The sequence below is a fragment of the Aquarana catesbeiana genome, linkage group LG05, assembly GCF_042186555.1.
Source record: "Aquarana catesbeiana isolate 2022-GZ linkage group LG05, ASM4218655v1, whole genome shotgun sequence".
NCBI classification, from domain to species: domain Eukaryota; kingdom Metazoa; phylum Chordata; class Amphibia; order Anura; family Ranidae; genus Aquarana; species Aquarana catesbeiana.
Window position 1 is genome coordinate 165,587,000 of NC_133328.1, and position 21,511 is coordinate 165,608,510.

The 21,511-nt window shown below is 43.1% G+C and overlaps 1 protein-coding gene across 2 annotated transcripts in view; it reads left to right on the forward strand.

Moving 5' to 3' along the window:
* CAPN7 (calpain 7) overlaps positions 1 to 21,511 on the forward strand; it is a 106,358-nt gene that overhangs the window by 83,625 nt on the left and 1,222 nt on the right. For both annotated transcript variants that reach the window (XM_073630316.1, XM_073630317.1), the window contains 5 exons: positions 5,965 to 6,040; positions 8,180 to 8,325; positions 15,588 to 15,650; positions 17,085 to 17,215; positions 19,109 to 19,201. In XM_073630316.1, coding sequence (XP_073486417.1) covers positions 5,965 to 6,040; positions 8,180 to 8,325; positions 15,588 to 15,650; positions 17,085 to 17,215; positions 19,109 to 19,201 — 509 coding nt within the window. The remainder of the gene's footprint in view (positions 1 to 5,964; positions 6,041 to 8,179; positions 8,326 to 15,587; positions 15,651 to 17,084; positions 17,216 to 19,108; positions 19,202 to 21,511) is intronic.

A 21,511-nucleotide genomic window follows, 5' to 3' on the forward strand; every position in this document is an offset into this window, starting at 1 on the left:
CGGTCTGCGGTGGTTAGGGTCTTTAGGGTCGAAATTAGGTTTCTTTAGCAGGGGTTTGACGATGCCTTGCTTGAGGGTGGTTGGTACAATCCCTTCTTTGAATGACTGATTTATGAGGTGTGTTATAGTGGGAGCCAGGATGTTGGAGCATTCTTTCAGGAGTTTTGTGGGAATGATGTCGTTTGGTGATGTGCTGTCTCGAAGGCTTCTCGTAATGTTTTTAGTCGTGTCAGTGGTGATTGGGGTCAAGAAGAAGTCTGGCGGTTGTGTGCTGTTCGCGTCAATGTCCTCTTTTTGCTTTGGTTGGGTAAGGTTGGTTGCTTTTTTCCGTTGAATTGATTTCCGAATGCTGTCAATTTTGTCGATGAAAAAATTAGATGGCTCATTGCAGAATTCTTGAGTATCGTTTGCTGGGGGCTCTAAGCAGGTTGGGTTCATTGATTGGGCGACTATTTTGAAAAGTTCCCGCGGCCGGTTTAAGGCAGTTGAGATGGTGTTCGAGAAATGTTCTTTTTTGGCTGTGAAAATTGCTTTGTGGTATTTCACAGTGATTATTTTGCAGTTTGTATGGTTCTCCATGGTAGGATTTCTTCTCCATGCTCTTTCCGCTCTTCTACGTTCTTGCATGAGTAGAGTGAGAGTGCCGTTGAACCATCTCGAGTTTTTTTTGCGGATGAGTGTTCTGCGTTTTGGTGCTACTGAGTCTGCTGTTTGTAGTAATGCCTTGTTTAGGGAGTTGAGTGTTTGTTCCGTTGAGAGGTCTACGTTTAGCGATTGTATTTTGTTTGATAATGTGGTTTTGAAGAGTTCCGAATGCAGTTTCTTCTGGGATCTGTTCCAGTGTGTTGTTGTTGAATGTTTGAACGATGAAGAGGGGCTTATTGCCAAAGCTTAATTTAACAAGCTGGGGTTAGATGCTGATTGGCTACCATGCACAGCTGCACCAGAATCCGAGTGCACCAGCTTTAGTAAATCTACCCCGCAGTTACGGTTTACATTTACTTTAATAAAGCATTTTGAACTGGATGGATGTGTACACTACAAAATCATAAAAAAGGCTGTTTAAATATTTTTAAGAATGCATTCATCTATTTGGAAATAATTATATGCTATTCAGTTAGTCTTTTTTGGAGATTGCCTCTGCCTCTGTGAAAAGAGTTGATTTAAGGTAAAATTTGCAACACTAGACATAGAGCAAAAATAATAGATGTTTTTTTAACCAATGGCTGGTACAGTTTATAAAAGAAATGTATTCTGTTATCTATTATCCATTTACCAACCACTGACCCAACGCCCAGAAAAAACAATGTCATTTACATGTCAGGGACACAGATATTTATGAGCGATAATGCTGGCATACCTTTCTAGCATAAGTAAGTAAATATGTGACTAGAACAAAAGCAGCTGAGAAATCATTAATGAATTTACTGTGTCAGTCATTTCCTCTCGGTACTTTGTAACATACTTGGTTATATAATATATATTCTTTAAGCACATGTTAAACCTTAACTGAATGGCATTGCTAACACAGTATGTATCATAAACATTTAACACTTTTTTTTTGGGTGGGGGGGATACTATTTATCATCTTCCTACCACAAGGCCCCTACCTCTCCCACCATTTCTCCTTTGCCTTCTGACGCCCCCACCCCTCATCCCCTTCACAATCCTTGCTCATTTCTACTTCCACTCCTCCACAGACATAGTGGGCAATACAGGATTTCCCTGTCTGGGAATCCAGAAAGGACAGTTCTACATAACATGGCCCAACCCTTAAAAACTGGTTGTCTGTATACATAATGTATTGTTTTTTGCATCTTTATTTATGTTAAGATTGTTATGTGGAAACTTCTGTCATATCCTGATTGCAGGGTTAATCAGATGTGGGCGGGACAGGGAGGGGGATTGGTGCAGCGGAGGTGGGGGGTGGGGGGGCTGCAGAAGGAGGCAATTACAGGAACAATGCCTTGTATGGCTCCCTGCAGTAGCTGAAAGCTGGTTTTTCCCCCTCTCCCTCCCACCGGCTTTTAGCTGCTGCAGGGAGAGACACACAAGGCATTGTTCCTGTAATTGACCCCACACCGCACCGGTCCCCCCTCGCTCTCCTACCCATATCTGATTCCCCCTGCTTTGTGCTCCCCTGTGTGCCCCCTCCCCCCTTTTTCCTTTAGGGAATGAACACATTGAGTGATCAGTACCGATCACTTACTGTATTCATTCATAACTACAGAATAGTAAACTGTGTTTTCTATGTTGCAGTGTATGAATGAACAGGACCCTCTGTCTCCTGTTCATTCATCTGCAGTATAGCTGAGACTACAGAAAAAGGAATTGAAGCGTCTGTGTCCTCAGTTCCTTTCTCAAAGGTGAGATGTAAGGGGCCGGTTTAGACCCCTGGTTTTTCACCTAAGCCCCCACAACAGCATTGTAAAAAAAAATATATATATATATATTTTTTTAAATTGTAAAAAATATTTTCAAAAATGTAAAAAAATAATAAATTGTAAAAAAATAAATCATTTTTAAAAATTGTAATAAATCATTTTTTAAAACTAAGGGCTCATTTACACGGATTCTCTGACCCATACAGTCTGAATGAGCGGTTTGTTCGTGCAGATGGAGCTATCTGCTACTCTCTGAGGATGCATCGGCTGTATGAACACAGCCGCAGGTCCTAATTTGATAAGTGTGCAGGTGTGGGCGACTGGCCCCAAATACACACTTTCAGTGTTTGGAGACCATACACTTGCATCCACATGCCTGTCAAAGTGTTCATACAGCTGGTGTATAGCATAACTTTAATTATTACCTCAATATAGTTTTATCTTTTCTATTTACTAGGAATCTTTTACGTTATATGTGTTGTGTCTACTAATAATTATTTTAGTGTATTGTGAGAATATAATTTTCATATTTTTTTTGGGGGGGGGGGGCCAAGGGGGCCCTGTCAGTTAGACTGTATGGGGCCCCGTGATTTCTAACAGGGTGTTTTCCCTGTACGTTTCGCCCCGGTGTCCTCATTGTGGTACTTTCAGAATATGTAGAACTGTATATATTTATATGACTTGCACTATGTTGGCTTTTATTCTGCACCAGCCATAATCTGCTGCTTTTAATGATTTTTGTTAATAAAATTTATACATGAGATTTTTTAAACCTTCTCTTGTTAATTCATACTCTTTCATGAATTGTTACTATGTTGTAGGCCTTTAAAGTCCCGCTAGGGGGTTGCTTCTTTTCTTGTCTACTTACTTCGGATATTGGCCTGAGGCTGGGTTCACACTGGTGCGACACGACAGCCGTCCTACTTTGGATCCGACTTTGCCCTGCGACATGAAGCCGGCATGTGTCCGACTTTCAATGAACGGGGATCCGACTTGGATCCCCGCCAATGCCCGGCACTATGTTTGGTATGAATCTTTAGGGGGGAACTCCGCGCCAAATTTTAAATAAAAAACCGGCATGGGTTCCCCCTCCAGGAGCATACCAGGCCCTTGGGTCTGGTATGGACCTTGAGGGGAACCCCCTACGCCGAAAAAACGGCATGGGGGGTTGCCCCCAATCCATACCAGACCCTTATCCGAGCACGCAGCCCGGCCGGACAGGAATGGGGGTGGGGACGAGCGAGCGCCCCCCCCTCCTGAACCGTACCAGACCGCATGCCCTCAACATGGGGGGTGGTGCCTTGGGGGAGGGGGCGCGCTGCGGCCCCCCCACCCCAAAGCACCTTGTCCCCATGTTGATGAGGACAAGGGCCTCTTCCCGACAACCCTGGCCGTTGGTTGTCGGGGTCTGCGGGCGGGGGCTTATCGGAATCCGGGAGCCCCCTTTAATAAGGGGGCCCCCAGATCCCAGCCCCCCACCCTATGTGAATGAGTATGGGGTACATCGTACCCCTACCCATTCACCTAGGGAAAAAGTGTCAATTAAAAAAAAACACTACACAGATTTTTAAAGTAATTTATTAGACAGCTCCGGGGGTCTTCTTCCGACTTCGGGGGTCTCTCCGGTTCTTCTCCGCGCTCTCCGGGTCTTCTGCCGGGCTCCTCCGCTATTTTCTGCTCTTTTGCTATAGCGGAGGAGCCCGGTCTGCTGCCTTCTTCTCTTCGGGGGTCTCTCCGGTTCTTCTCCACGCTCTCCGGACCTTCTGCCGGGCTCTTCTGCTCTTTTGCCGCTCTTTTGCTATAGCGAAGGAGCCCGGTCTTCAATCTTCTGCCTTCTGCCTTCTGCTCTCTTCTCCTGATGTTGACACGACGCTCTCTGGGGCTGGAATGCACTCTGAGCGCTCCGCTCTGACTTATATAGGTGGTGACCACGCCCCCTTATGCCGTCACAGTCCCTGGGCATGCTGGGACTGTGACGTTTTAGGGGGCGTGGTCATCACCCGATGACCACGCCCCCTTATGCCGTCATAGTCCCAGCATGCCCAGGGACTGTGACGGCATAAGGGGGCGTGGTCACCACCTATATAAGTCAGAGCGGAGCGCTCAGAGTGCATTCCAGCCCCAGAGAGCGTCGTGTCAACATCAGGAGAAGAGAGCAGAAGGCAGAAGATTGAAGACCGGGCTCCTTCGCTATAGCAAAAGAGCGGCAAAAGAGCAGAAGAGAGCGGAGGAGCCCGGCAGAAGGTCCGAGAGCGCGGAGAAGAACCGGAGAGACCCCCGAAGAGAAGAAGGCAGCAGACCGGGCTCCTCCGCTATAGCAAAAGAGCAGAAAATAGCGGAGGAGCCCGGCAGAAGACCCGGAGAGCGCGGAGAAGAACCGGAGAGACCCCCGAAGTCGGAAGAAGACCCCCGGAGCTGTCTAATAAATTACTTTAAAAATCTGTGTAGTGTTTTTTTTTAATTGACACTTTTTCCCTAGGTGAATGGGTAGGGGTACGATGTACCCCATACTCATTCACATAGGGTGGGGGGCCGGGATCTGGGGGCCCCCTTATTAAAGGGGGCTCCCGGATTCCGATAAGCCCCCGCCCGCAGACCCTGACAACCAATGGCCAGGGTTGTTGGGAAGAGGCCCTTGTCCTCATCAACATGGGGACAAGGTGCTTTGGGGTGGGGGGGCCACAGCGCGCCCCCTCCCCCAAGGCACCACCCCCCATGTTGAGGGCATGCGGCCTGGTACGGTTCAGGAGGGGGGGGGGGGGCGCTCGCTCGTCCCCACCCCCATTCCTGTCCGGCCGGGCTGCGTGCTCGGATAAGGGTCTGGTATGGATTGGGGGCGACCCCCCACGCCGTTTTTTTCGGCGTAGGGGGTTCCCCTCAAGGTCCATACCAGACCCAAGGGCCTGGTATGCTCTTGGAGGGGGAACCCATGCCGGTTTTTTATTTAAAATTTGGCGCGGAGTTCCCCCTCAAGAACATCTGAGCACAAGTCGCGTGCCGAAGTCGGATCATGCAAGACGGCAATCCGACTTTGATCCGACTTCAATGATAGTCAATAGGCTGAAGTAGGATCAAAGTCGGACCAAAGTAGTACAGGGAGCATTTCTAAAGTCGGAACGACTTGTGTCGGACCAGTTAGGACGGCTCCCATAGAGAAACATTAAATTTCACACGTCATGCGACATGAGCTCCCAATGTCGGAGCGTTTGTCGGACCAGTGTGAACCCAGCCTAATTACTCCGTTGACTACACCCTCATTTTACATATATGAATTCTAACAGCAGCCCTGGTTGTGCTCATGTACCTCTCTGAGACTACAGCATTGGCTGCAGCTTGTTGTACTTTGTTGATTTTTTTCCCCATCCGATTTGTTGGTGAAAAGCCTTATAATAAAGAATTTATTAACAGTCTTGTATATATGTTGTAAATGTAAGGAGCACATATATTTATATGTGCCCCTTACACTTACAACATATGTACAAGAAGGCTGTTATTCTTGAATTTTGTCTTACACAATCAGATTCACCATGAGAAAACATTGAAGAAAATATATCATCCTTTCCTTCTCTATTCCTCTTAGGATGACTTTGCACAAAATCGAGAATTTATAACACTTGTTGTTTACAAGAATGATGGCAAAAAAGTTTACTACCCAGGTGAGCCCCCTGTATTACTTTTTTTTTTCTACCAGTAATTGTAATTATTGTAATTTTATTTATTTTTGGTAATAAAATGTACACATAACAAACAATACCTTATTTGTGTATGTTGTTTACTGATGAGCCAGAGCTAAAGAAGAACTTTGCGTTCGTCCTGGCTGTGGCCACTACTGCTCTTTAACGTGTCATGGCTGTATAGGTCTGATACTTTGGAGGTTGATAAAGTAAGAAAGTCTGAGAAGGTGCCAGGTACTGTATGTGGCTGCAAAGGAGCTGCTCCTTTCACACTTGTGCAAATTTACTTGCGACTTTGGACAGCAGAGTCGCATGACAAGTCGTACCCCATGATTCCCAATGATAACCATTCATATCTGTACAACTTCAAAGTAGTCCCTGTACTACTTTGGTCCGACTTTGATGCGAGTTGAGGTCCATAGACCTCAAGTTTACACGGGCATTCCCTGAAATCGCGCGACTTTCAAGTCGCAGCAGTGTGAAAGGGGCCTAATGCAAACAAAATGGCTTATGATGATTGGATATATTTTGTGATTTTGGCAACATTAAAGCAGAGCTTTACCCAAAATGGGAAGCTTCGCTTGTTTGCTTCCTCCCCCCTCTGCTGCCACATTTGGCACCTTTCGGGGCAGAAAGAGGTGCGGGTACCTGTTTTTGACAGGTACCCGTCCCCGCTTTTGGGAAATTCGGCCCCCTCCCCCTTACTACGCCACCAGGCCATTCATAAAGCGCAGCCGCAAGGCTTCACTGCCGGTTTCCCTTACAAGGAGTGGTGGAGGCAGCACCCGAAAGCCCACTGAAAAATCTGCTGGGGTGCCGACGTCGTGTCCTAATATTGAAGTCAGCAGCTACGGTATTTGTAGCTGCTGACTTTTAATGTTTTGGTGGTGGTGGTGGGGGGCTGGAGCTCCACTTTAAGCTTTTAATAATGGATTAGAATTCTTCAGTTCTAAATGATGACAGCCCATTGGGAATTTTTGGAGATATCTATGTGTACACTAAACTCCAGTTCAAAGCATTAAATCGTATGTGTATTTGACCTAATTTCCACTTCTGCTTTTGTACATTTCCAAGTCAATGTTTCACTAGACAAATAACAGCTGTCAAGTATAACACAGTTTTGATCTCTTTTAAATGGCAGTTTTTCAGCTCTAGCAATTACAGTAAGCATGTGGGTGTGTGATAGTCTGTCCTCATTGTGTCATGCTTTTCCTAGCTGCGTGGCATATAATTAAACCATCTTGTGAAATGAAGGCATGTTTATGTACAGTAGACTGCATGTTCCCACACAGTTGGTATTAATGAAATTACTAAATCGGTGGGTATTCTTTACAACTGGTATATACACACACACAATGAGTGCGCATCCACACAAATAAAAGTCCACAAACATTAAGTGAAAACATCAGTGATGTTCTTCTAAAAACCTGTAAAGTCAAGGAATGAAAACATTCAACTATCCACTGACTCTGTGAATGTATCTTGAAGAGCCGACCAAGACACTCGTGCCCTTAACCACAAATAAGGTTGGCCTCTTACCAAATATGAAAGATCCCCACCACAGAGATCAGGCTGGCATGTAATTAACAGACCTCCTGACATTTAGCAATGGCAACAGCAGGACACAAACTTTCGGTTTCAGTGATTCCAAGGATCATCATGTCAGATCAGGCCACATCCGCACTCATGGAGGAGAACAGAGGCCACACATAGTGTAAAACTGTTAATTTTATTTAAAACAATAGACAGGTACTTACAAAGGTAAAAGAAAATACAGCATGTCACAGCATGTACTGATGCCACATGGTGAGCTCGCTGACGTCACAAGTTAGGCCCCGCCCAACATGTTTTTCTGTCAAACTGCATCAAGGGAACAGGAGCAAACACCAGTGGTGTCTAATGCAGTTTATATACGCAGCCGATATAAACTGCATTAGACGTCACTTGTGTGTTCCTGTTCCCCTGATGACACTGTTTGATGGTGAAACGTGTTGGACGAGGCTTGTGGTGTCAGCGTGCTACATACTGAACCTACATATTGAAAAGGACCCTGTATCAGTTTAATTTTGTAATGGGAAATGTTTTCTGTTGGTAGGTATTAATGGTGTATTTTTCTTACAGCTGATCCTGCACCTTATATTGATGGAATCAGAATAAACAGCCCTCATTACCTGACAAAGATACCCTTGACTACACCAGGAACCCACACCTTTACTTTAGTTGTGTCTCAGTATGAGAAGCAGAACACTATCCATTACACACTCAGGGTAAGTCACAAACATTTGGGTTTAAAGTTCTTAGGCAAACCTCATTAAACAGCATCTGAAGCCAGTCTCCTCTGTTTTCTTTATCTGTGTGGGTATAACATGCACTCGTATTAACACTTACCCTTTTCTGTTAAGAGTATGACATGTAATTCAGGTTTAAAAGATCAGTTCTATTTCCATAAGATTTATGTGTTTTCCTGTGTTGGTAGTCACAGTCGTCAATTGTTGTTCACATTACAAAATCAGAATTAAAAAACACTGACATTATTCAGAACAGGCAGAGATTTAAGTAGAATTTCGGGACAACTTATCTAGGGAGGAGAATAAGTTTAATTTGCCTTCAGGGCCCATTTTTCCTGTACTATAACAAGGAAAAGACCCCAAGCAATGTATACTTCCTCCCACCTCCTCCAGTATGTAATCCTGAAGATTTCCCAAAGATATCTGTGGGAAATATTTCTGTTTGACTCACTGCCAAATCAAAATGTCCAGGAAAGCTAGAGCAAAAACCTATACAGCCTGGCAGCATTGGACTGCATGGTTGTAATAGTGGGGTTGTATGTGAACAGACCAAAGGAACTGGCCAGCACTGCAGAAAGGAGGTGAAGGATTTATTTTTTATTATATGTGGAATTTATTTTGCTAAGTAAAATTGTATTGGTTGTGCTTTATTAAAATTGCGCTTTGTTATCTTTGGGTCTTGATTACAACAAGAGTGACTGTCTTTAAAGAGCATATTAAAAATAATATATAGATGTGACAGCACCTCCAACATGAGGTATTTTGAGATTACACAGGACATCTTTGATCAGGTCAATGATCCTGCATGCTGATGGCTATAGTTTATTAAAATAGCATCTTCATACTAAACTACCATTTATGGCTATCTTGATCTTTGCCATCTGACAGCAGTGCAATAGTTACATGTAAAAGTATAAATGGTTAAAAGTAATAAATCCCCAACAAATCTGGACACCAGCCCATTGATGAAGTTGCTGAGTATGCTATAGCTTGCTTAAAAAAGGGATTCTACTTTTACCATCTTGCTTTCAAACAATATACTAAAACCATTAATCAAGTAATGATCAAATACTTGCTTATTAACATTTAATGAGCTGAGTCTTTCAAAGGCTTTTTCAGCATCTAAGCTCTATATTACTGTTTCTTCTTTGGTGCAGTTCACTATATCTGTAAGGTCAATTGTACATCTGGTGTTATTGCCAGCCTGTCGGTTAGAAACGAATCCTATGTATGCATGTTTGTAGAAAAAAAGGGTGTCCTACTAAAGTGTTAGGCATTTAGTAAAGATTGTATCTTTTTTGTACAGTACAGAACACAGGAATCAATTAATAGACCATGGGGTTTATGCCATAACCTTCAAGTGATTGGATACTGGCAAAAAGCTTCTCTGGGTCTGCTTCCTTGTGTCCCCGTGTAACTATGTGAGATTCCAGTGTTTTTGACAGCGTTCTTAGGGTATGGACACCTTCCCTCTTGGAGATGAATTTCCTATTAGTTTTTCACTGACTCCTCTGTCAAGTTCTGACTTCCTTCTGCCTTGCTCACCCGTGACCCTTGAGTAAACCTTGGGACTGGTACCCATACTCCCTGGGCACTGGATCCTGCGTTTACCGGTCACTTTGGCATGTGGTACAGCGAGTGTAGTGAGCCACAGAGTGCTATGTAGGTCCAAGGCTGTGTTCCATTCAGATGGCACCCAGACCCTAAAGACCGGTGAAGTGTGGACCTTGGACAGAAAATAGACAAGGTAAGATGGGATTTCTCTGTACTCTACATCCTTATTCTACAAGACATGCCACAGTGATATGCGCACAAGCAGTTCATAGGGCACAGATGTAGGTAGACGTTTAGTTTTTCTTTGCCATAGCCTTATGTGTCTCACTATTTGGCACTTCCCATCCTTAAAGCGGATCTTCACACAATTTTTCAAGTTAAGCTCATTGGTTTATAAATATAGCACAGAGTACTCAAGGGACCTTTTTTAAAAATTTTTTTCAGGTCCATTGAGCACTCTGTGGCCCGGTCTATGTTGCCTGTGTTATGTCCCTGTGGCGTAGCTGTGGGCGGGGATTTTGCGGGTATTCGCATCATTTCCTGTCCTCGTCGCACTGTCTCCTGGGATCTCGTGTCATTCATCCCAGAAGTCAGTGCAGAGAGCAGCCGCGAATTCTCGTGGGATTTCATCACAAATGACGCCACCCATTGTGATGGCAACATAGATGTTTACGCCGCTCGGCGCAGTTACCACTGAGCATGCGTGGGAACCAGCAAGGAATGCTGGTACATCTACTGTACTGGAACCAGCAAGTGATTGCTTGTGGGCTTGCCCACAAGCAAGATGAAAACTGCAGTATATTATTTATATAAGTTACGATTTTAAAGAAAAACGGACATGGATGGAGGAAAAGAACACTAAAAGTGAGTGTGACATTAGAAAGATGGGAATTTTTAACTGTAAAAAAAAAACAAAAAACAAAAAAAAAACAAAAGTGCACATCCGCTTTAAGTTCCTCTCCAGTTTAGTGACGTGGTGTTTATAAGACTCCTATCTGCACATTTTATTGCAACAACACAAGCTCTTGTTTGCCACACCATCTGTTGTTAGATTCTGCAGAGACCCAGCCATTGGAACTCGGTTAGCACTTGGGTTGTTGCAACTTCCTCATACCAGACACTCTGAACACCCTTAATCTATGTTCATTCTGTGAGTACTGCACAGGAGACTTGGCAGTGGAGGATTTTGGGAACAGGACAAACAGCCTTGAGTTTGCTGCAGGCCCTAAGGAAACTCCAAGTTCCTTTCAAGTTGATAATGGTTCCCCCATTTCAGAGCAAACGCTAACTCCATCACTGCTCCAGCCCCTGGGCTCTGTTATAGGTGAGCATCTTGCGTCCTGTTTAATGCAGAATTTACAGTCACTAGGTCCGACCTATTCCAGTGGCTATCAGCCACAAGCGCTTTTTGCCTCTCCTGACTATAATTCTAGCTTAAAACAAAAATTGCCTGACAAACTCGTGGCAGCACAAACCAAAGGGGAAGCTGACATGACATTCCAGCTGAGGCATTTCAAGGTTTTTCTCCACAACATGTTACTTCCTTACCCTGTCACCATATGTGGGCTACTGTGGGTTTAATGATCCGGGCAGTCTTTGGAAAGATAGCGATGCCTAGCCCCCGTATGTGGGCCTTTTCTAGAAATCCATTTCCTATGCTGGATCAAACAAGTTGGGTTTTATAGAATGATTTGAGCTCTGGAGAGGTTCTTCCTCCTTCCTAATGACTTTAAAGCCTTGTATCTTATGGAGCCAGAATTGAACAAAAAATGGTCTGTCCACATTGTGGACCCAGCCATTCTTGCATTGCATGCTCAATCTACCATTTCAATTAGGGAAACTCCCTCTTGTAAATATTTATTGGATAGGCATTTGGAGACTTTTAAAATTTCCTTTGTTCTAGTAGGCCCTACCCTACAACCGGCCGTTGTCACCTTAGCATTCGTCCAAATTATGGCTTCTTGGGCTTGAGAAATTCATGATGAGCTTGCTCCTCGCGTAGATAATCATAACTTCTACTTAAAGTTGCAGCTCTTGCTCCCAGCCCTACTATTCTGTGTAGAAGCCACGGAGATTGTGATTTGTCAGATCTTTAAGAAAGTGCACCACACCTGCAGGATATAATAAAAGTCTATGGCAAAGCGCAGATGCACTGTGCTGCACCTGCGGTGCAGGTAAACCACAGCACCTCATTGTGAAAGCAGCCTTATAGGGGGCTCAGGACAATAAGGGTTCATTGACATTTACAGTTTGGGGCTGGTAAAGCCCCATAGTTGAGATGCATTTTTACCACCCCCACACCAACCACACTCCTTTTAGCTGTAGTGGCCATGGGTGTACACATGTCACAGCTGCAGCAAGAGCTATACGCCCTGTCATGGTTGGTGGGTGTAGCACCTGCCAAGCATGACCCCTTCAAGTGAATGAGGCTGTCCTGCAAGTGCCCTGCAACCGTGTGCAGTACAGCAAACAAGGAGTTAAAGCAGGCAGTGTTGTGTTGCTTACTCACCACCTGCTTTAACCCCTTGTTCCCCACAGAAGCATGCAGTTGCGGGGTGCTTGCAGAGTGGCCCCATTTACTCGACCGCAGGGTTTTTACCACCCAAACCCAACCCCCCCCCCAACTTTTGTGTAAACGAGCCCAACTGTGCCGCTGCCAAATGCAACTAAGGGCTCATTTAAAAGTGCAGCAGACACTGCTGCTCTTCTCATAAGCGATTTGAGTGTGTTTGACAGGTGGTGAGGAGGCAATATGTTGCCTCCTCACCACCTGATTTAAACCCATTAATGCCGTTCACTGCACCTGATTACGACACAGTAGTATGGCAATTAGAGGTTTAAATCAGCTGTAAGGAGGGTACACTCTGCCTGGTGAGGTGATCTTTGACTTCCTCCGTGTTGTTCAGGTACATCTCCACCTCTTTAAGTTTGCCTACCTCTGGTCAAAATGTTTAACGCCTTGTTTGTCTTTGATAGAGTGTATGGTTTTAGCAGACAAACATGCTTTCAAATGATAGAATTTAAACAACGATAACAGGGAAAACAACAATGAGATAAATACAATTAAATTATATCTCACATGAGTGGATAATGGCCAAGTATTATAGATATGGCTCTGAAACACCCTTCCCACTGCACCTCAGAGTTGTTATTAACTTTTCTTGATGGAGGAGAAAAGAGTTAGTGTTCGGTTATATAGAGAAACATTCATTCTTTACGGCCTGCCGAATTTGAAACACATTGAAGCCTTTATAAGTGAAGTGCAGAAAATATAAACATTCATGCTTACCCATATGGCCTGCCAGCTTGAAGACCGAGAACCAAGTGATCACATGACTGTTGATTGCTCAGTATAGAATGAGAACTGAGCGGAGAGAGGTCACTGTCAGTCACTGGCTGTCTGATCTGTGGACGCTGGGCTGTAGAGGGGGCCGGAGTGGCTGACTCAGGCCTCATGCTGAGAGGCTAAGCCAGCTTCCGGTCTGGCATGTGAGTTGATCCCAACTGTAAAGCCGGGATGGTTGCAGAGCCTGTACCGGCTCTGTGACATCAGCTGAACGCAGGCTTTAGCCCGGTGTTGGCTGAATCTTTGTCATGGTCACAGGAGTGCAGAAATAAGTGCACTCCTGTGACCCAGAAGAGAAGTGTAGTCAAAAGCACTTTGGCCCTACTTCTCTTTTTAATGTAAAGAAGGGGAGAATAGATGGCAATTACAGAAAAAGGACAATGGTTTGTCTATGTTTTAACTGGAGCGAAGTTCAACTAAGCAACTTCCTGAATAAGTTATCTTTGTTTTTTAAATATAAAAGTCTGTAAGTATTTTGTTGATTTATATGTATTTGTATCTATACATTGTCATGCACCGCAGTGTATGTGTTTAAAATGTATGTTCAGTAAAAAAGTTTTTCTTTTCTTACATTTTGTATAAAGTTGGGAAGGATTAAAACCTTTGTGGGTTTTTACTGCAATCTGGGGCTCCATTAGTGAGGTTACTCCTCACTTCCTGTCCTAGCAACAAAGGGTTTACCAGACAGGAAGTGAGGGAAAATCTGCATCAGGGAATAGATAGCAATACAATGCTTCTTTTCAGTAGCTTTGTTATTTTATTGCAATCTCTGCCCGTTACAGACTTCTTTCGTTTCCTTTCTGGAACAGGAAGTGAGGGGACATCTCTGTAATGGAGCACCAGAGAGCAATAGAAATCTGATTTTTTTTTTTTTTTATTAGTTGGAAATCTATATACTTTCAAAACTGCTCTCTGAATACATGTAAGTTATATGTCTGATGTTTTCAATGTCTTCTCAAGTGGATGTAATGGCCTGCTTTTGCCCATTTCAATAAAAATTATATTTGGGGAAAAAAAAATCTGATCTTTTAGCCCTTACTATCTCTATCCAAAACTTTAAAAAGTGTTGTGTATCTGGAGCTCCATTAGAGAGTTCTCCCTCTCACTTTATTTTCAAGGTGACATTGGTTTCATCAGACAGGAAATGTGGAAAATTCTTCAAGTCAAAAAAAAAAAAATGTTTTAGTATGTTTTAGGCTCCATTGACAATTTGGTGTTTTGAGATCTTGGGCAGAATCGCTGCAATTCTGCCCATGATCTTAAATCGAACTGCAATCACAAAACGCATGTTCAGGTGCCATTCATTTTCAAGGGCACTCAAAACGCGTGGTTTTTCCGCAAAAAAACTGCAACACGCAAAGCTTGTCACCCCAAAAAAAAGCAGGAGCTTCTTTTATGGCGACAAGCTTCCCGCGCTGTGGCTTGTCATGTGATAAATCGCAGCAAAACTGCACCACGTTTAGGTGCCATTGAAAATAAGTGGCACCCAAACATGCGTTTCGCAGTTGCAGTGTGACTTGAGATTGCTGGCAGAATTGTAGCAATTCTGCCCGGGATCCCAAAACGGCAAATGTGAATGGAGACTTAGTTATGTTACTTCTTGTCTGATGAAATTGTTGTCACTGTTGTCACTTTGGAGCCCAGCGTAGCTGCAAAAACCCAACAGGCGTTCTAGTCCTTCCTCGCTCTGTGTTCAACACAAAGGTAAATACAGGAAGTCCTGTATTTTGCCCACTACTATTTGGAGTATGCCCTAGTTTCCACCTGTAACTTACTGTACTGTTTATAGTTGGTCAATAAAGCTTTTTTTTTTTTCAATTTTATGCTGCTTGGTCCTGAATATATCCATCCTTCTGGGTCTCTTTTAGCCCACTGAAGCTTTATCACCAATCCTTGTTTCCATGACAACCCAAAATTTTCAAAATCCATTTGTCACAGCTTAGAAAGTAAGGTGAAATCTTCTGAACAGGGGCACAGACAGAAAAACAAACGTTACAGGGGTATTCCTGTATGTTCCCTTTTTTTTTTCAAAACATAAAAATGTTTTGGCTAGAGTTACACTGAAAAAAATGTACTTGTTCAAACTTACAGTACATACAAATTCAACTTAAGAAGAAGCCTAAAGAGCCTGTCTTGTTTGTAACCCGGGGACTGCCTGTAGATAGGAAAAAACATGCATTTATTTTTCATGCACAAATATTGTGTGGAATAGTTTAGATGTGAGGGTGAGAAAGGAATGGTGTATCTCGACTTATTTGAATAGGATTGTCCTTTTACATGAGAAAAAAAAAACACAAATCTGTAATGCATGTATTTGATTTGACTTGTTATTTTATTGTAGGTATATGCAGCTTGCAAGTTTACATTCTCTAAGATCCCAACACCATACACAATAAACAAACGGGTAAGAGCATTCTTCTCACCACACTCCTTCAGTCTTCTCTCGCATTACTAACTGACATACAGTATCAGCATGGATGTCACACCACTTCCTCAAACTCAATCTTTCTAAAACTGCACTCATAATATTGCCACCTGCCCTGTCTTCTCCATCAAGATCAATAATATAACCTCAGCCCCCCCCATGCCAGGGTGCCAGGTGTAGTCCTGGACTCTGACCTGTGTTTCCAGCCCCAAATCCAATCACTGTACAAATCTTGCAGACTTCACCTCTGTAGCATCTCCAGAATGCACCCCTTCTCTATTGACACCACTAAGCAACATTTTCACTCCCTTGTTATCTCTCGCCTTGACTATTGTAAATCCCTTCTCCTTGCCCTACCTCTCTGAAGGCTATCCCCTGTTCAGTCTATCATAAATGCTGCTGCCAGACCCATCTGCCTTACCAACCATTCAGTGTCTGTGGCCTCTCTTTCAGTCCCTGCGCTGACTTCCCATTGCCCAACGAATAAAATTCAAAACACTAACATAAGAGTACAACGCCATTTACAACTCTGCCCCAAGCTACATCACCAATCTTATCTCTTAATATTTGTATTTATTTATTTTAGGTACTTCTACAGCACCGTCAATTTTACACAGTTCTTTACATATATATTGTACATTCACATCAGTCCCTGCACTCAAGGAGCTTACAATCTAAAGTCCCTATCTCATATACTAGGGCCAATTTAGACAGGAGCCAATTAACCTGCCGGCATGTTTTTGGAGTGTGGGAGGAAACCGGAGTACCCGGAGGAAACCCACACAGGCACAGGGAGAACATGCAAACTCCAGGCGGTTAGTGCTGTGGTTGGGATTTGAACCAGTGACCTTTTTTTGCTGCTAGGCTAAAGTGCTAACCGCTACACCACTGTGCTGCCCAATATAATATCACCCAAACCATCCTCTCCGCTCCTCCCAAGACCTCCTGCTCTCTAGCTCCCTTGTCTTCTTCTCCCATGTTCATCTCCAGGACTCCTCCAGAGCATCTCCCATCCTCTGGAACTCTCTACCCCAATCTGTCTGGCTATCTCCTACTGTCCACTTTTAGGCAATCCCTGAAAACGCGTCTCTTCAGAGAAGCCTATCCTGCCTTTAGCTAATAACTGAATCTTCTTCTATTTTTCCTATCAGTTCATCCCTCACAGTTATTACCTTTTGTTTCATCAGCCCCTCCCTATTGGATTGTGAGCTCACAGGAGCAGGGCCTTCCTAACACTCTTGTATTGACTCCCTTTATATAGTAAAGCGCTACACAAACTGTTGGCGCTATATAAATCCTGTATAATAATAATAATAATTGTTTCTTATCTTGGCCTTCTACTTCAAATTAAAAGTCACAAGTTTAGAAGAATCTTAGTCCTTTCTTGATCTTAACAAGCAATGCATTTTGTAGATCAACGGCCAGTGGAAGGGCCAGAGTGCGGGAGGATGTGGCAACTTTAGAGAAACTCACAAGAATAACCCTGTGTACCAGTTTCAAGTAGAGAAAGCTGGACCGCTACTGACTGAGTTGAGAGGACCAAGGTTTGTAGTGTGGCACTTGAGCTCTGTATAAAATTAGCACACAATATGACCTTCATCTATTACAGCAGCCAAAAGCAGTAACCTCAGACATTAATATTTATACCATCTGGAAGGCCAGGAGTCAGTTACATTTCAGTAAAGGGTTGTATATGATTCCACCAGCGCAGTTTTAATACAACTTGTAAGTCACTGGTAATATTATTTCTCAAGATGTAGCAGATTGTTATCTGTGTCCTGTTTACTCCACAACACTAGTGTCATGTGCAGATTTTTTCCATGCAGGAATCTGCAACACGTACGCAGCGGAAAAAAACTGACATGACATCAGCATTGTGGTATGAACAGGGCAGAGGAGAAAGTGATGACACACCTGCATGAAAACTGATGTCACCATGCATAAAAACTCACTGAAGCATGAGTGTAAAATGATGTAAAATCAAGCCTCTGCAAGTTAAATCTGCTTCTTCCATCAGTTTTTATGCATGTATGGTGTTAAAGCAGTACTAAACCCAAAAATAACCAATTATACCAATCATTAGATGTGGTGGCTGCATTAGTTTTCTTTTTTTAGACCTTTCTTTTTCCCTTTATTTTCACATGGTGATCTGGCCAGTCTCTCTTTCCACAGTTAAAGCACCCCTCCACACAGTTACAAAAAACTCCCTAGGAACACATTTAACCCTTTGATCGCCCCTGATGTTAACCCCTTCCATGCCACTGCCATTAGTACAGTGACCGTGCCTATGTTTTAGCACTGATCACTGTATTGGTGTCACTGGTCCCGAAAAAAGTATCAAAAGTGACACTTGGTGTCCGATTTGTCTTCCGGAATGTCGCAGTCTTGCTATCAGTCGCTGATCGCCGCCAATAAATTAAAAATTCCATAAAAATATCCCATAGTTTGTAGACGCTATAACTTTTGCGCAAACCAATTAATATACGCTTATTGGGATTTTTTTTTTACCAAAAATATGTAGCAGAATACATATTTGTCTAAATTGATGAAGAAATTAGATTTTTACATTTTTTTTTATTGGGTATGTTTTATAGCAGAAAGTAAAAAATAGTTTTTTTTTCAGAATTCACGGTCTTTTTTTGTTTATAGCGCGAAAAATAAAAACCGCAGAGGTGATCAAATACCACCAAAAGAAAGCTCTATTTGTGGGGAAAAAAGGACAAATGTTATTTGTGTACAGCCTCGCACGACCGTGCAGTTCTCAGTTAAAGTAACTCAGTGCCATATTGCAAAAAATGGCCTGATCATGAAGGGGGGTAAACCATCCGGAGCTGAAGCGTTTAAAGGAAGTTGAAAAATAAGAAATTACTGGCCAGATTACCAGGTGAAAATAAAAAAAAAAAAGACAAAAAAAACAAAAACGAATGTAGTCACCACATCTAAGAATTTGTAAGCTGCAATATAATAAATATATTTTATGGGGGGGGGGGGGGTTAATTCAGCTTTAATCATTAGGCCATAAGAACAAAAATGACACTGCTGTGGTCACTATGAGCAATGTAGACATTTTCATTGACACCCAGCCATTTGATCAGTGCTAAGTCTTTCACACTGCGCAGGCCAAACTGCATTTTATAAACAGTTGATATATACACAAATTGCTCCATAATAGTTCACTAAAATGGTCACATGTACAGAGCAAAATGGTGAATTTGGCATGCTTAGCTATTATTTGTTCTACACCAGTCTATAGAAAAATACAGTGAACTCAATATGAATTATATCAAAGTATAATGGTGCACAGGAATAAATAAAATATTATGAAGTATAAAATGCTTTACTGCCATGTTAGTGACTCTCTAAACATAACAATGTCATATTTTTGTCACGCATACGTTAGAAAACATAATGCAAATGTTGTTGTATACACCTTGCAGACAGTATAGCGTGGGTTTTGAGGTTGTTACCGTGTCCACAAATGGAGATCCAGGACCATCCGGATTCCAGAAGAAAAGCAGCGGAGATTACAGGTATTGTTTTGCTGAAGAGTATATGCAGTCAGGAACCAACAGGTTCTTTTGGAACTTGCTTTTATTAACAACAAAAGAAATGGTTCTATGCATTTTGTGTTTTATATACTGTATGTGGGCAAAGCTGGCTTGCATTTGAAATGCTGTAGAAAGCAGATTAATGTGTAACATATATACTGTATGATGGCACTGTAATTAAGTACCCTTTTCCTAATCGATATACAGCTGTCACATGACCCAGATCTTTCCCAGCCTGTCTGCAGGGAAACATAAGCAAGAGGAGCTTCTAGTCCTCTGTTGCTGGTCACATGTTCAAAATAAAATAAACAGCCTTTGGAATACAGAGTAAACATAAATAATAAACTGTTTTAAACAATTTTTTGGCAATAACATGGTGTGGGTGGATTTCTGCCAGTCACGGACTCTCCAGCCTGTATCTTACAATAAGAGGAAGGTGATACCTCCATTAATCTACATGTAATATCCCATCTCTATTGTGTTTAGCTGGTTAGAGGGCATGGAGGAGGGAGGGAGTGAGTGGGCTGTCATTTACCACTGTGTATACGCCCACATGTGTGACTCTAGTCACACGGCCTACTCAGATATGATTGGGAGGAAATGCTCAGCATAGAATCTCACTGAAAACTGAGCATGTGCAGAGTTGCCACCATAGCTGCAAAATCCTTAGCTGCATTGGGTACTTGGACAAAAGAGGAAGATAGAGACCAGCAGGATCAACCAGGTTTTTTTTTTACAAAAAACAAATCTCCTACTGACTGGGTGAGTATGAACAGTGTGTTATACGGCATTTATGGATAGTTTTTTATGATGTGGGTTTAGTGACACTTTAGATGTGAAATTTATTGCACTGTGGTAGTAGTAGCAGCATGTGGCAGTGCATTAAAAAGGGGCAGTAGCAAAATGCAAAGATTTGTGTAAAAAAACATTGCTGTGCTTTGTGCACAAAGGTCAAAAATAGATTTAGTTATAGCAATACAGCACAGATGACCAACAGTGCACAGTATTCTCTTTATCAACCAGTGGTATGGGCATAGTGCGTCAGTTGTCTTGTTTCTAAATTTTAAAGGTCACTCATTATTGATTCAAAGCTAAACACCCGGTACATATAAAGTACCAATTAATGCAGTTTGTTTTCATTTAAAAAAACAAAAAAACTGTATAATTAAATGCAACCTTGTATAAGTGGTTGAATGTGTCTTGATATCTGAGTGTACACTGTACAGCTACACACAGGAGGAGAGAGGGATGGACAGCACTGAGGCTCAAGCCTGGTACACACTAGTAGTTTTTTCGTTCAACCCAGTGGTCTGAATGGAAAAAAACTGAGGAGCTTAGGAATAGCCACTGTACTAAGCCGCTGAGCTATTGTGTTCTGACATGGGGATGGCCCCCCGCCAGAACACAACGGTTAGCTGTCTCAGCCATTGGCTGAGAGCGCTGATCGGCAGACCTTTTTTCAATCACGCCCCTTCGACAGAGGCCGACCTGGCTGTTATACACATGGGCCAAATGTCGGCTGGTTTCTATTGAACCGGCCGATTCGGCCTGTGCGTACTAGGCTTAAGTTTACACTAATGGTTGTCAATCGCAGCCAGACGGGATTGTACACTTCCCATGGCTGTCATTCTTTTCAGCAAGAATTTTACCCACTTTCGCTTTTGGCAGCAGTATTGCCCCACCAAACATGTCCAGTTCAAGTGAATGGGGTCATGCCATGACTGCGTGCAATACACGTGGGTGCAGCATCGTGGTGGGTTTAAAACAGGTGACATATCACCTCCTTGCTGGCCTGTCAAACTCCTGCTGAAAAGTGGTCCACCACGGATCAATTTTTAGAGAGCAATGCAAGTGTAAACAAGCCTAAAGAGCCAATCTTGCTCTGCTGTAGTAATGCACATGTGCGGACAGTAGGCGAATGCTACGTGATGACTGGCCTTGTGCTAAGGCAGCATTTAAAGGATAATTTCAGCTTTGGGAACATGTAACCTGTTCCCGCTGCTGCAGTGGCTTGGTGATCCAAGCCCTGTTTGAGACAGCAGTATGGGAAGGAGCTCCCCCATATCAGCTGTCACATTTTGAAAAGAGCGCACCAGTGTAGGCGGAGTTCTGTGAATGAATTAACTACAAGTACCGACATCCTTTGTGGATGTCTGCTCGTAGTTCTCAGTGAAATTTTATGGTGCTGTTGAGCTCTGTGGTAGTTCATTGGTTCTTCCAATCCATGTGAAACTGCCTGACTGTACGATGTAGGGGCAGACAGCTCACACTAACAGTCTGCAGGAGTCCTGC